Source organism: Rhinolophus hipposideros (genome assembly GCF_964194185.1).
Source record: "Rhinolophus hipposideros genome assembly, chromosome: 10".
Classification (NCBI taxonomy): Eukaryota; Metazoa; Chordata; class Mammalia; order Chiroptera; family Rhinolophidae; genus Rhinolophus; species Rhinolophus hipposideros.
Window position 1 is genome coordinate 81,444,206 of NC_138056.1, and position 15,116 is coordinate 81,459,321.

General features: G+C 34.5%; 1 protein-coding gene across 1 annotated transcript in view; it reads left to right on the forward strand.

The window, feature by feature from the left end:
* Positions 1–1,595: 1,595 nt before the first annotated feature.
* HTR3B (5-hydroxytryptamine receptor 3B) overlaps positions 1,596–15,116 on the forward strand; it is a gene marked incomplete at its 5' end in the record, with an annotated part of 40,465 nt that continues 26,944 nt past the window's right edge. Inside the window, 2 exons of the mRNA XM_081062744.1 lie at positions 1,596–1,635; positions 5,830–5,990. Of these exons, the coding sequence (XP_080918870.1) occupies positions 1,596–1,635; positions 5,830–5,990 (201 nt within the window). The remainder of the gene's footprint in view (positions 1,636–5,829; positions 5,991–15,116) is intronic.

Consider the following 15,116-nt stretch of genomic DNA (forward strand, 5'->3'; position numbering starts at 1 on the left):
ATACAACAACATGTCCTAGGCTCTTCTAATTCTTTCCCCATCTCAGCCTTGTCATCAGTCATTTGTCCACTTTTTTCCTTTTAGGTGATATGGTATTTAGAAACTATGATCTGGGTGCTAGATATACTACTTGCTATGAAGCTGTCACTGCTCCCAGGTCCTCCAATAGACAGAGTTAGGGATGTATGTATGTATGAGCATGTGTACACACATTTACATTTGTGTTTATTTCTATAATGACTACATATATTGAAAACCCTGAGTTCGCACTGATAACCCCAAACCAACTGAACATCCTAATTTCTCCTTTTCCATATCTGTACCTCTCTTCACCGACAATAAGAAACCAGTGAGGCTATATTTCATTGTTAGGTGAGAGCTAGGAAGAGAGCCTTACGGATTCTAAACGAAGGGACTGTATAATTCGGAGAGCGAGGATTGGGTATATACTTCCCCCCTCAATTTGCTGTGTGAAATTTTATCTCACACTTGTGCCTCTACAATCCCGTTTACGTATATAGTAAAAAGCAGGCAGATGTTGGGCATGGTATGAAATTTAGTTTTTGTTTCTAGAGCATCTTGAGGTCTACCAATGGAAGATAGAATTATTATATAGAATTATGCATCTTTTTTCCTAATAATGAAGAGTGAATAGGTAATCAAACCGTGAAAAAAACTCTCTCTCTCCCTCTCTCTCGCTCTCCCTCCCTCCCTCCCACTCTCTCACTCTCCCTCTCTCTCGCTCTCCCTCTCTCCCATCTTGGCTAGGCCTGTTGTCTTACCCGAGAACATTTATTATCACTAATAAACACTGCTTGCATACTGAAAAAGAAAAGTGAAAAAATTATTGAATGATGTCAAACTTTAGTAGTTCTGATGTTCAATAAGCCTAGAGCATCCTCTCCTACGTATTTACTCTCTGAATTGTGGGCAGTGAAAGTTTAAAAAGCACTTATATTTATCAAAATAATCAATGTTTCTTTTAATTAAAGGTGCTGAGGGGGGTAAAAAAGCACTTTTACCACTGTATTGTCAGCAGTTGTTCTTTGTTAGGTAACACCAGGTTTCCATTTGCTTCGTATAATTCAAGAGTCCAATAACCATTGTGAAATGCTGAAAATGTTACTGCATATGTCTGATTTAGAACATCTATTTGGATCTCAATTATTAATGAAATTAGTGTCCTGAATGTCAGCAAGAGCATTGCCTTAGGTAAAGACTGTAAAGGAAATCATATTAGTGTGGAATTTCCTCTCCTTAGGGGCTCCTCTTAGATTACATTATTCACTTAGCTATCTCCTGTCAGGGAAATTGAAATGTTGGCCATGATCTGATTCTGGGGCAGAACCAAATGGGTTAAGGGATATCGCCATGGTATCAATTCCAAAGCATTTGTGTGGTGTTAGCATTGCCTCTGGTTCTGTTTAGTGTTTACAAAAGAGAACTAGCAAGGACAGCATAAACGGACAAACAAAAAAGAATGAAGTGGAGAGAAGCCCTTTTAGGAAAAATTGAGTGGCATTCCATTCAATAGGTGTTCCATCCAATTTACATATCTCCTCTTTGGGACAAGTCCGGGAACATTGGCAGGTGCGATGGCTCTTCTGTGGCTCTTCCTCCTGGTAGCTGCCTCAGGTGAGTCTTCTAAATGATTTAACTAGTCATTGAATATTAACTCTTAGAAGCTAGAGACAATATTTTTCTACACTGTGCTATATAACTAGCTCCTCACAAGTGTTCATTTTATTCATCGTTTGTAAAATGCCGGTCCTATGATGCTACATGGAGAGCAATGATTTGTTATAACTTTGCTCCTGCAGTTACAGATACATATACATACAGGGTCACACAGTGAGGCTCTTTAGACCTAGCTGAAAATAGTGTCTGAAATGTTCTAATTGTTTGGTAAATCTCTGCTTCTCTAGGAACCACTCTCTTTGCAGCAGCAATTTACATTGAGTGTTTGGGGCCTTCATTTTTAAATTTGCTTTTGTGTCTGAATCACATATTTTTATTATCCAAAATAGTCTGGGCTTCATTATAAGCTTTGAATAGCCCAAAGAAAGAGTCCCTTAGCTACATCATAGCTACAGACACCAGGCTATCATTTTGGCATTAGGGACTTTACGGCTATCCATACAAGTCTGTATAGGTGAGCATGTCTCTAAAAACAAATACTGTCAACTTTCACATTTCAAATGTACAATTCCCCTTAAAAACATTTTAGAAGCTAACATAATTTTTTTTATAAATTTCTGGAACGAAACTTCCGTGGTATCAGTATTTACTGGATTGAACAATTTTGGTTAGGAAGGATACAACTGATTGTTAGAAAACATGCACAAATCAAGAATTTATGTTTATGTAGGCATTTCTTCTTACCCTCCTTTCTTGAGGGTTCTCCTAGAGCCCATATCTAAGTTTCCATGTTTTAAAATATAACTGGAAGTAGAATGAGCCAATTATGAAGATGAAGAAGGAATTTTGTAGCCAAGAAACAGGAAATGATTATTTTATTGAGTAGAGAAGAAAAACAGCCACTTATCATTGAAGTATAAAAATTCTGAATGTTGAACTTAAAGGATAAAAGCCTATCTTAATTATAAAAATGAAAATAGAGCAAATGTTATTAAATGCCAAGTGGGTTTCTTACCAGAAAATAATTGTGAACATTAAACTAAGATAAAAATAGAAAAATGAAGGTAAGAAAACAGATGAAATTCTTAACATTGTCTCTTTCTAATGTTTTGTATTATGCTTGATTTTTGTTCTAAATGTGGCAGGAAAAGGTAGTTTAATAGTGTCTAGTAATTGGTGCTTGACCATAAATCATACCGAGTATATTTGTTGCAGAAAAATCTGCCCTTTGGAATTTTTACTGGGTTAATATCAAGATGATTTGTAAATATAAGAAGAGCACTAAACTGGCCACCATTTCACAGCTGCTCCTGGAGGCAGTGTGCTGGGGTAGAAGGCCTGGATTAGGAGAACCACTTAGTTCCTGCTCTACTACTCACCAGCCAGGTGACCCCGGGCAAGTCAAATGATATCTTAGAGATTCAGTTTTTCTATAAGCTAACTATTTATTTAGTATATTCATGAAGATCAAATAAGATAGCATTTTGAAATTGTAAGGTGCAATGCAAATGTAAGATATTGTTGACCTGAAAACACATATACACCGAAAAAAACAATGGGCGATTTCTGTCCAGTAAAGTATACCATGCAATGTGTCAGTCTTTCTTTGGAAATGCTGCTACAGCTTTTTCACTTTCAAGCTGTATAACCTTGGGTGGTACTAACTTCACTAAGCCTATAGTCCCTCACCTGTAATAATAGTGACTCCTCATAGGGCTGTAGAGTATCTATCTCATAAAGCTGTTGTAAAAGTTAAATGAAATAATTCATATACAGGGCTCTTAGCCTAGTGCCTGACATACAGCAAGTATTAAATCAGTATTAGGTGTTCAGTAGTACCACACACCTAAACCTCTCTTTCCTTGTAACCTCTCAGATATACACATAACTGTCTTATAATCCTAAAGGTAGTATATTCACTAAAGCAAGAATAGCTTTTTTCATCAAAGTGCCCAGAACACTTTGAGATAGGTATGTGTAAGAGGAACTCATTCGAATAAGAAAAACTAAGGAATAATTCCATTGTATTTTTATCTTTTTTTAAAAATCTCTCTTCACCTAAGTGCTTCATATCTTAGTACCTAACATTCTACAAATCTTTCCAGAACTCTTACAAGTGAATTATTTGAAGCCGATTATTAGGAGGCAGTGCTAGCCAGGCATTTTTCCTAGGTCTGATGATAGCTTCCATCAGTGTCTGTTGAAACATCACTGAACTGTGAATCATTTAGTGCTTGTGTGAATGTCACATTAGCTTTCAAGGGGCATAATTTACTGTTAATTAATGGTCACTTAAATCCTTAATCTCTCTCCTGTAATAGATCCTTCTCCTCCGGCAAATTTGCATTCGTAGTAGAAATGTAATTTATTATTTCATCCAATTTTGAACAAAGAACTCTTTCCCTTGATAGTTTATTTAAGCCCACTTCCTTTTGCTCTTATTTTTCTCCTATATTTCTTGTTTCACTTTTATTCCGTGTTTTAGCTTTGAGAACTTTCTCTTTTCCCCCAAAGACCTTGACATGTTCTAGGAATTATGTGTTTATCCTTAGGGGACCTATCGATTGTTTCCTAGAAAAGATAGCAGAGGTGTATTTGAGTCTTTATGAGCAGAGGGTGTAGGGAACACACGTTCATTTCTCAGAATTATGTTTTAACTCTGTCTCAGGTAATTTCGTGTATTGAAACATGCAATCTCAGTGTTTCCCCAACTGAGACTTGAATTGGGAGCTTCCAAGCGAGGTAAAAGTGAAGTTGCCCAAAGCAAAGTTCACAGGAAAAGCACCAGACCAGCTTTGCTTTGTGCTCCTGACTTCTCTCCCCTGGGGTATGCCAGCAAGAAATTATCTCAGGTAGAGAGATTCACAGCACATTTTTTTGACAATCACAGTTCACAAAAAACCCTAAAAATGCCTCATGCAAGCCACCCACCTTAGTCCTGCACACCTGAATAGCTGATGCCACTTCAGGCATCTTCTTGGGTGAATAGTTAGGGAGTTAATATGCTCATTAGGTTCCCAGTTCTGATGATAATGAAAGTGAATATTCCACTGCCCACAATGAGTCTGGAATTGCACCTCCAGCATTGTTGTTAGCATTTTGGTCACAATGACATTGATAAATCATAGAAATTGCTGCCTGTGGCAGCAACGGACCTGACATCATTCATAAAGAAATAGGTATAAACAGGATTGTCACACAGGGAGAAGATATCTCATTTACAGTTTCCTGCTGGATCCCGCATACCTTCAGCAGCTCATCAAAATAACCATCAAAACCACTGAGCACCCAGGCGAATTCACACGCAGGACACTACAGATAGATTTCACTCACGCACTGTGGCAGGAGGTGTGCAATTTGCTTCAGTCCAATGACTTAGCGAGGCTTTGAATTCCCCAAGGGCTGGCAAAGCTTGTGAACAAAATATCTTTTTGCAATTCAGAGAAAACCCCCACAGATTTGTCACTTCCAATTGTTAATGCTCATTTCTCTTGCTTCTTTTTCCCTGGACTCCCCTTCCTCAACACCAATCACTGCTCCTCTACAAATCAAGATTCTTGGATCATAGGAAATGGTTGTTCCCTGGAACCAGAGAGAATTTTCCCAAAATGAACATTTCATTTTCTGACAAGTACATTTTATTTAAAGACACACCGAGTGAGAAAAAAAAAAATATCTGTGTGTCGAGAAAAGTAAGAATTGAAATCTCATTAATCCCATTATTTAGAAATCCACACAAATCTTTGGGTTCATGATTTGTCCATGTTTCTGACTGGGTTTTCTATAAACTGTTGAATTACAAATGGAAAATCAAGAAAAATCCACGGGGGAAGTTAAGTTTGGGCTAAGTGTACAGAAAGGTTTCTTCCATGTACCAAGAAAAAGTGACACAGGAATGGAGAAAGGATTGTTTCCAAGATACATGATTGCTGTAAAAAATGGAATTGTAGATGCAGTTTGCGTCCTTGGAGATGGGCTTGATTTACTTGTCTTTGCAATGAGATTTCTCTGTCGGGCATTTAGGTCATCAACTTATTTACATCAGTTATTTAAAACTGCCTGCCAAAAAGCCTACCAGCTGTCTGTGAACTTAAGTAGATTGAGGTGAGCTGAAACTGTATTCTGCTGGGAGCCACCATGTCTGGAACAGTCTGAAATCTCACAAAGATGCTAAGTTCTTCTTATTTTCAGGAATCCTAGCCATGAAAACACCTCATCCCAGGAATTCTGCTCTATATCATCTCAGCAAACAACTATTACAGAAATATCACAAGGAAGTGAGACCAGTTCACGATTGGACGGTGGCCACCACTGTATACCTAGATGTATTTGTTCATGCTGTACTGGATGTGGTAAGGACCATCTTACCCTTTTGTGCACCTGCTACCCTTCTGTAAAACTACCTGCTGTTTATGCAGGAGGCTAGGAGAACTTTTATTATTGAGACTCTAGTTGAGCCGGTAGGGGAGTTGTGCTGGGTTCTTTTTAGCAGTGAGCGTGAGGTAAAATATTTATTAAACAAATCAGGCTTTCTAATTCCCAATTTACATTGTGAGGGGAAGATAGTCTAGAAATATGAGTTTCACAGAATTAAGATGTTTTAAGAATTCTGGTCATAGATCGCAGTACATGTTATGAGTATTGCTGAAAAAAAATGGCAATAGGTATTTTTTTCTATGGTTCACATTTCTTAGTGATAATAGATTTAAGATAACATCCGCCACTTATTGTCTGAAAATTTAAAAAGAAGAAAAAGTACCTTGGTATCTTGAATTTATAAGGGACTTCATACCTAAGGTTTTTGCTAAGAACGGTGGAAGAAGATTTGTTTACTAAAGCATGGCTTCCCTACTATATCTGAAAAATGGGTTGTTGTGGGAATTAAATAAGAAAATTCATGTGAAGCAGTTAGCAGAGGTCTTAGTAAGCCCTCAGTAAATGATGGCCCTGATTGCTATCCCTGCTTCCTCTTTCAACTTTTTCTTAATTACAAAGTCTTCAATACTAATAGGACCCAGATTTATATTGATTCCTTTTTAAAAATTTGTTTTTCAATACAGTTGACATACAATATTGTATTAGTTTCAGGTGTATAACATAGTGATTAGATATTTGTATACTTTACAAAGTGACCCCCTTGCTAAGCCTAGTTAGTACCCATCTGACACCATACATTGATTTCTCTTATGAGCCATTTACTGAGCTTGTTTTGTTAAAGTAATTTAATAATTGTTTTTCAATTTACTTCTCAAAACTACTCTTTTTTAATTGAGGTATAACATACATATATTGAAATGCATAGATATTTTTTTGAAATGCATAGATCTTAAATGTACAGTTCGATGAGTTCCGATAACTGCATGTACCCATATTTCCACACTTATCAATATATCATTTTCATCACCCCAGAAAGATTCCTCATTTTCTTTCCAGTCAATCCCCATCCCCTCCATCAGTAGAGACAACTACTGTTCTGATTTCTTTCATCATAGATTATTTTTGCCATGTCTAGAACATTATATGAATGAAGTTTCATTTCATTCAGTGCAATATTTTTGAGGTACACTCATGTTGTGCGTATCAGTAGTTTTTCTTTTTTACTGTTAAGTAGTATTTGATTATGGCTGCACCATGATTTGTTTATCCATTCTCTTGTTGATAACCATTTGGGTTGTTTCCAGCTGTAAGATATTATTAAAAAGCTGCTATGAACATTCCCGTACAAGTCTTTTTGTGTATATATGTTTTCATTTCTCTTAGGTAAAACCTAGAAAGGAAATAAGTGGCTCATAGGATAGGTGTACACTTAATAAGAAACGTCCTGACGGATTTGCAAAGTAATTGTAATTTTACACTCCCCCCATTCAGCTATGAGAGTTCCTCTTGCTCCACAGCCGCCTCCACATTTGATATTATCAGACTTTAAAATGTTAGCCGTTCTGGTAAGAGTATAGTGCTATTTCATTGTCGTTTTACTTTACATCTCTTTGATAATTAATCATTTGGGGCTCTTTTTCATGTGCTTATTCGTTGCTTACATATCTTTGTGAACTAGCTGTTTAAGGCCCCCCACTTTTTTTTATTTGACTGTTGGTCTTTTTATTATCGATTTACAGGAGTTACTTATGTATTCTGGACACAAGTCCATTGTCAGATATGTACTGTGTTTATTCCCAGCTTGTAGTTTGTCTACTCATCTGATAATGGGTCTTATGATGTACAGAAAATTTAAAACTCAGTAAAGTCCATTTTTAATCAATTCTTTATTTATGGTTAGTGCTTTCTGGGTACTGTCTAATAAATCTTTGCTACTCCAAATTCACAAAAATATTTTCCGCCAGAAAATTTACAGTTTTTAGTTCCTTAGATTTAGTGTATGATCTATTGAGAATTAATTTGTGTGATGGTATCAGGTATAGGTCTATGTTTTTGTTGTTGTTTCTGAGTGCGTTCTTTTGTGGCTTGTTTTGTGTTTAGGTAGGAGTTGTTACAGCATCATTTTTTTTAAAAGTCTGTCCTTTTCCCATTGAATTAATTTGGTGCCTTGGTTGAAAATTAAATTGACTGATAAGTGTTGGTCTATTTCTCTTGAAATCGGGTAGTGCACGTCCTTGGATTTTGTTCTTTGTTTTTTAAGATAGTTTGGCTTTTTAGGACCTTAGCATTTCTACATGAATTTTATAATCAGCTCATTCATTTCTTTTTCTTTTTTTAAATACTTGCTGGGAGTTTGTTTGGAATGTTTGTTTTGTTATGAGATCTACAGGGAAATCAGGGGAGAATTGAAATTGAGTTTTCTGATTCTTGAACCTGGTCTCTCCATTTACTTGGGTCTTCAGTGTTTTGTAATCTTCAATGTAGAAGTTTTACACATATTTCTGTTAAATTTATCCCAAAGTATTTTTGATGCCACTATAAATATTACTTCTTAAATTTTACTTTTTTATTTCTAGTTATTTGTTATTATAGAGAAATAAGATTGATTTTCTATGTTGACTCTGTATCCTGTGGTCTTGTTAAATCACTTATTAATTTAGTAGTTTTTTTGTGATTAATATTGTGTAATATACAATCATGTCATTTGCAAATAGTTTCACTTCTTATTTTCTAATTTGTATGCTCTTCATTCTTTCTTTCTTGTCTTATTACATTGCCTAAGATCTTTCCTACAATGTAAATAGAAGTGGTGAGAGCAGACTTCCTTGTTTGTTCCCATTCTTAGTGGACAATCTTTCATCATCAAGTGTTATGATATCTATAGATTTTTTGTAGACATTCTTTATCAGGTTGAGAAGTTTCCTCCTATTTCTTGAATGCTGAGAGTTTATTAAAATTATAAATGCACAGTGAATTATATGAGATTTTTCCCCATCTATTTGGATTATCATATGATTTTTCTGTTTTATGCAGTTAATAGGGTAAATTATTTTTATTGATTTTCAAATGTTAAATCATCCATGTACTCTTAGGATAAACCTCACTTGATCTTAATATAATATAATTTTTACATATTTCTGGATTTAAATTCCTATTTAATGTAAATTGCATCTATGTTAATGAGGGATTTGAGGGGCTATAGTTTCCATTTCTTGTAAAGTATAAGAAGATCTGACAATTAAGTTCGTGAACTCATCCTAGAAAAAGTGCTACACAACTCATTGCTGAATATCACTACGGTCACCTTCAAAGTAGTCCCCTTGGGAAGCTAGGCACTGATGCCAGTGCCTAGTCCACCCTTCAAAGCATTTTTGGAACTTTTTTTCTGGAATGGCCATTAGAGCTGTTGTCATATTACCCTTGATGTCCTGAATGTCATCAAAATATTTTCCTTTCAATCTTTCCTTTATATTCAGGTAAAGAAAGAACTCATTGGGGGCCAGATCAGGTGAGTAGGGAGGGTGTTCCAATACAGTTATTTGTTTACTGGCTAAAAACTCCCTCACAGACAGTGCCGTGTGAGCTGGTGCATTGTCGTGATGCAAGAGCCATGAGTTGTTGGTGAAAAGTTTAGGTCGTCTAACTTTTTCATGCATCCTTTTCAGCACTTCCAAATAGTAAATGTGGTTAACTGTTTGTCTAGTTGGTACAAATTCATAATGAATAATCCCTCTGATAGTAAACAAGCTTAGCAACATGCATTGCAACAAGTTCACAAACTTAATTGTCAAAACTCGTATATCTGGTTTTGGAATCATGGTTATGTTGATCTTATAAAACTAGTTGAAAAGTTTTCTTTTTTCCATTTTCTGAAGGAGTTGTGTAGTATGGATATTTTCCTTCCTTAATGTTTGATAGAATTCACCACTAAAATCGTTTGGGACTTAAGTTTTCTTTGTGGGAAGGTATTCAGCTGTGAACACAATTTCATTAACATATATAAGAATGTTCAAATTTTCTGTATCTTCTTGTGTCAGTTTCAGTATTCTGTATTCTTCAAGGAATTTGTGTATTTCATCCAAGTTGTCAAATTTATTTGTTTATAATATTGCCTTTTTATTCTTTTAATTTCCATAGGATCTCTAGTGATATTGTCTTTTTCATTTCTCATATTAATAATTTATGTTTTCTCTTATTTTGCCTTGACCAATATTGCCAAGGTTTATCGATTTTATTTATTTTTTTCAAAGAATTATATATTGGTTTTGAATTTTCTCAATTGTCTTTTTATTTCTCTGATATTTGTTCATATCTTTTTTCTTTCTTCTTACTGTGCATTTATTTTTTCTGGTTTATCTAATTTTTTAAAGTGGAAACTTAAATCATTGATTTTGATTGTTTTCCTTTTCTAACTTTAGCATTTAAAGTTGTAAATTTCCCTCTAAACATTACTTTAGCTGCCTCCTACAAAAATTTTAAAGCATTTTAAAATTGAGATATAAATTACATAAAATGAAACATCTTTTTTAAGAAATAAAAGAGGCTAAGAGAACACGTTAGATTCCTATCTCTTCCCTCTATTGTCAGTCCCTGGAAACCACTGATCTTATTTCTCTCACTTTAGTTCTTCCAGAATGTCATACCAATGAAATCCCGTAGGGTATTTTACCCTTTGTTTTTGGCTTCTTTCACTTAGCATAATGTCTTTGAGATTGCATATATCACTGATAGTATTCCACTGTACAATTATACTGTAATTTGTTTATCTGTTTAATAGTTGTTGGACATGTGGATTGTTTCCAATTTGTGTCAATTATGAAAAAGCCACTATAAACATTTGCACATGTTTTCACTTCTCTTGGATAAATACTTAAGTATGGGATTGCTGAGTTGTAGGGTAAGTCTATGTTTAATTTTATAAACGACTGTCAAACTGGCTGTTTCATTTTGCATTGCACTTGCAGTGTATGAGAATTCTAGTTCCTCAATAGGATCACCAGTGCTTAATACTGTCAATCTTTTACCCATTCTAGTAGATTTGTGGTGGTAGTTCACTGTGGTTTTTAACCTTCATTTTACTACAGGCTAATGATGTTGAACATCTTTTTGTTAGCTAACTTGCCAATTGTATATATTTTTGGTAAAGTATTTGCTCAAATCTTTTACCCATTTAAAAAATAGGGTTGTTTACCATCTTATTATTGAGTTGCAAGGTTCTTTATATACTTTGGGTCTATTTCTGGACCCTATTCTGCCCAACCAATAGTTATGTTTCTCCTTACACCAATACGCTGTCTCATTACTGCAGTATTATGAAGTCTTGGAATCAGATAGTGTGTCTTCCAACCTTGCTCTTCTGTTTCACAATTGTTTTGACTCTTCTAGGTCCTTTGAATTTCCATATAAACTTTAGAATCAATTCATCAATTTCCAGTAAAAAAAAAACTGCTGAAGTTTTTATCAGGATTGTATTAAATCTATAGAGCAATCTGAGGAGAATCGGCATCATAATAGTCTTCCAAACCTTGGGTACACTGTGTTTCTCCATTTGTTTAGTTCTTTAATTTCTCTTAGTAATGTTTTGTAGTTTTCAGTGTTTTATACATATTTGGTTAAGTTTATCCTTAAGTATTTCACATCTTTGATGGTATTATAAATGGCATTTTAAATTGAATCTCTTTGTTGCTAGCATACAAAAATACAATTGATTTGCATATATTGGCCTTGGATCCTGTAATCCTGCCATCTCTTATTAGTTTCAGAGGCTGTCTTGTAGATTCTTTTAGACTTTCTATGTAGAAGATCAGGTTGTCTGTTATTAAATATGGTTTTACTTCTTTATTTTCACGCTTTAGACCTTTACTTCCTTTTATTGCCTGTTGCACTGGCTCAAACATCCAGTACAGGGTTGAATAGAAGGGTGTGCTATTCTGTTAATATCAAGTCAACAAATGTGTTAGATAGTATTGTTAAAAACTCTAACTTTTTTTCTTTTGTTGTTGTTCTGTTAATTTGATAATGAGGAGTGTTTAAATCCCCAACTATAACTGTGGTTTGTCTATTTCTCTGCTCTGTTACTAGTTGCACACATATATAGATTCATGTATTCTCGCTGAACAGATCCTTTTATCATTATAAAAATTTCCTCTTCATCTCCATTAATATTCTTTTTCTTGATGTTTTCCTTATGCTTATTTTTTGCATGGCATATGAAACCTGACAATTAAGTTCGCAAACTTGCTTCAGCGATGTTGCTAATTTTTTTTTATATCGGAGAGATTATTCATTATTAATTTGTACCAACTAGACAAACCGTTAACCAAGTTTACTATTTGGAAGTGCTAAAATGGCTGCATGAAAAAGTTAGATGACCTGAACTTTTCGTCAACAATTCATGGCTCTTGCATCACGACAATGCACCAGCTCACAGGGCACTGTCTGTGAGGGAGTTTTTAGCCAGTAAACAAGTAACTGTATTGGAACACCCTCCCTACTCACCTGATCTGGCCCCCGGTGACTTCTTTCTTTACCTGAAGATAAAGGACATATTGAAAGAAGGACATTTTGGTGTCATTCAGTACATCAAGGTTAATACAGTGACCGTTCTGATGGGCATTCCAGAAAAAGAGTTCCAAAATTACTTTGAAGGATGGACTAGGCACTGGCATCAGTGCATAGCTTCCCAAGGGGAGTACTTTGAAGGTGACCATAGTGATATTCAGCAATGAGGTATGTAGCACTCTGTCTAGGATGAGTTCGTGAATTTAATTGTCAGACTTCATATATTTTGCCTTCTTTTTAAATCTGTGACATATTCGAAGTCGTTTCTTGGAGACAGTATGTACTTGGGTCTTGCTTTTTTTTTGCAACTTTTTATTTTGAAGTAATTTTAAATTTACAGGAAGTTGTAAATAAATTTGCAGGGAGGTTCTCTGCATTCTTCACCCAATGTTTCCCAATGTTAACATCTTACATAAATATAGAACATTATCAATACTAGAGAAGTGACATTGGTACAACCCACAGAGTTTCTCAGGTTTCTCCAGTTTCACATGTATTCAGACCTGTGTGTATGCGTCTACGTAACTTTATCATATGTGTAGCTTTGTGTAACCACCACCACCACATCAAGGTATGTAGTCATCACTACAGGGCTTTCTGGTACTGGTCCTTCACAGCTGCAACCTTTTCTCCCTGCAATCCCTAGCCATTGCCAACCAGCCAATTTCTTCTCCATATTTATAATTGTAGTTTTTCAAGAATATTATATAATAGAACCGTATAGTATACAGGCTTTGAGGTTGGCTTTTTTTTCCATTCAGTATAATTCCCTTCAGTTTCATCCAAGTTGTTGGGCATATCAATAGTTTATCCCTTTTGTTGCTGACCAGTATTCTAGGGTATTGCTTTTTTAACTTATCAATCTATGCTTTTTAGTTGAAGGGTTTTGTCCATTTACCAACGCCATCTTGTTTTTTCCTAGTTGTCCCATCTGTTTTGTTTTATTTTGTATTCTTCTTTTCCTCTTATCCTACCTTTTTTTAAGGTAAATTAAATTGTTTTAATATTTTATTTTAGTTATTCTATTGACTTTTTAACATACCTCTTTGTGTTATTTTTTAGATGTTGCTTTAGAGATTTCCATATCCATTATTCACTTAATATAATGTACTTAGAATTAATGTTATTACACTTTATGTAAAATGTACAAATCTTACAACAGTAAAAGTTCATTTACCTGCTCCCCATCTTTGGTACTACTCTTGTCCTCAATGCTACATTTATGTACATAATATACCCCACAATGCATTGTTATTTTAATGTATTTTCTTAAAATAATTTATTAATTCCTCTTTAATCTATTTTATTGGAGGTGTTTTTCTATGTTAATATCTTAATGCTCTGCTATTAATCATAGATTCTGATTTTCTGATTGAGAATTAGGCATTGCAGTCGATGAAAAAAATAATTTGAAACTAAAAATATAATTGATATGTTATAACAGGGTTTTAATTATTTTTTGTCTCATACAAGTTATTTTAGAATAATTTTCCTACATCTTAGATAAACTCCTAATAATTATTTATTCATAAATAGGAAAACTTAAATGATATACAGAAAAAATCCCCCTTTAGCAAATAATTTTACTTGTCCTAGCTTTATTTTCTCACTCACACAGTAAAAGTACTAGATCTAAGAATCTAGAAAACACTGTTTAATTAAATGCCAGGAAACACCCAACTCTACTGCAAAAGATCTAGTCTTTCTTACATAAAACTCCAATAGGAAATTCCTTTAAGTCTCTTTTCTAATTGGATATTGAACTAGAATTTTGGAGGATTAATTTCCTGGGGTTGTATCTTCACCTAATTAATAAATGTTAGTCCTTGCTGTTTAGTTGTCATTGGGTTATATCAGACATTGTACAATGGAAAAAAGCATGATTTAAATAAAGACTCATGATATGAACCATGTCATGTGAAACCTCAGGGCAGAGGAATAATCAGCCTTGAGTAGGGATTAAAACTACATACTAGGTCTCTCCTCATCCTTCCACTTTCTAAGTACATATTAATTAAGAGAAAGTAGAATTGTTCACTTTCCTTTTTAAAGGCTTTTGGAGATTAATATAGAAAAGAAGTAATGTCGTAGTGTTTTCCCTTAGAGTAACTGTATCAAATTAAAAACTTTTATCTAACCCTTTCTTCCTACCTTAATAAAAGAAGAGAAAATCAGATTCCTTATGGTAATTAAGGAGAACACCATAATTTTTTCAAAGATATGTTTTTCTCCACTGTTGTAGAATGTACTATTTTTTTTTTACATTCCATCCCTTTATTTTTACCCCTATCTACTATCTTAACTTTATTGTCTACATGTACTTGATACTATGTTGAAACTAAACCCCTTGTTGTTTCTTCCTTGTAGGCCATTCATTCTGCTGTTTTCTTCACTGAATGTCTTCCTCTCATTCTCCATCTGCAAAATATTATAGTCCTTTAAATCTGAGCTCCTGGAAAAATTTCCCTTTAACTCTCCAAGCCAACAGTGACATGTCCTCCTTTAAATCCACTCAAGTCTATATATTTCTCAATGCACAT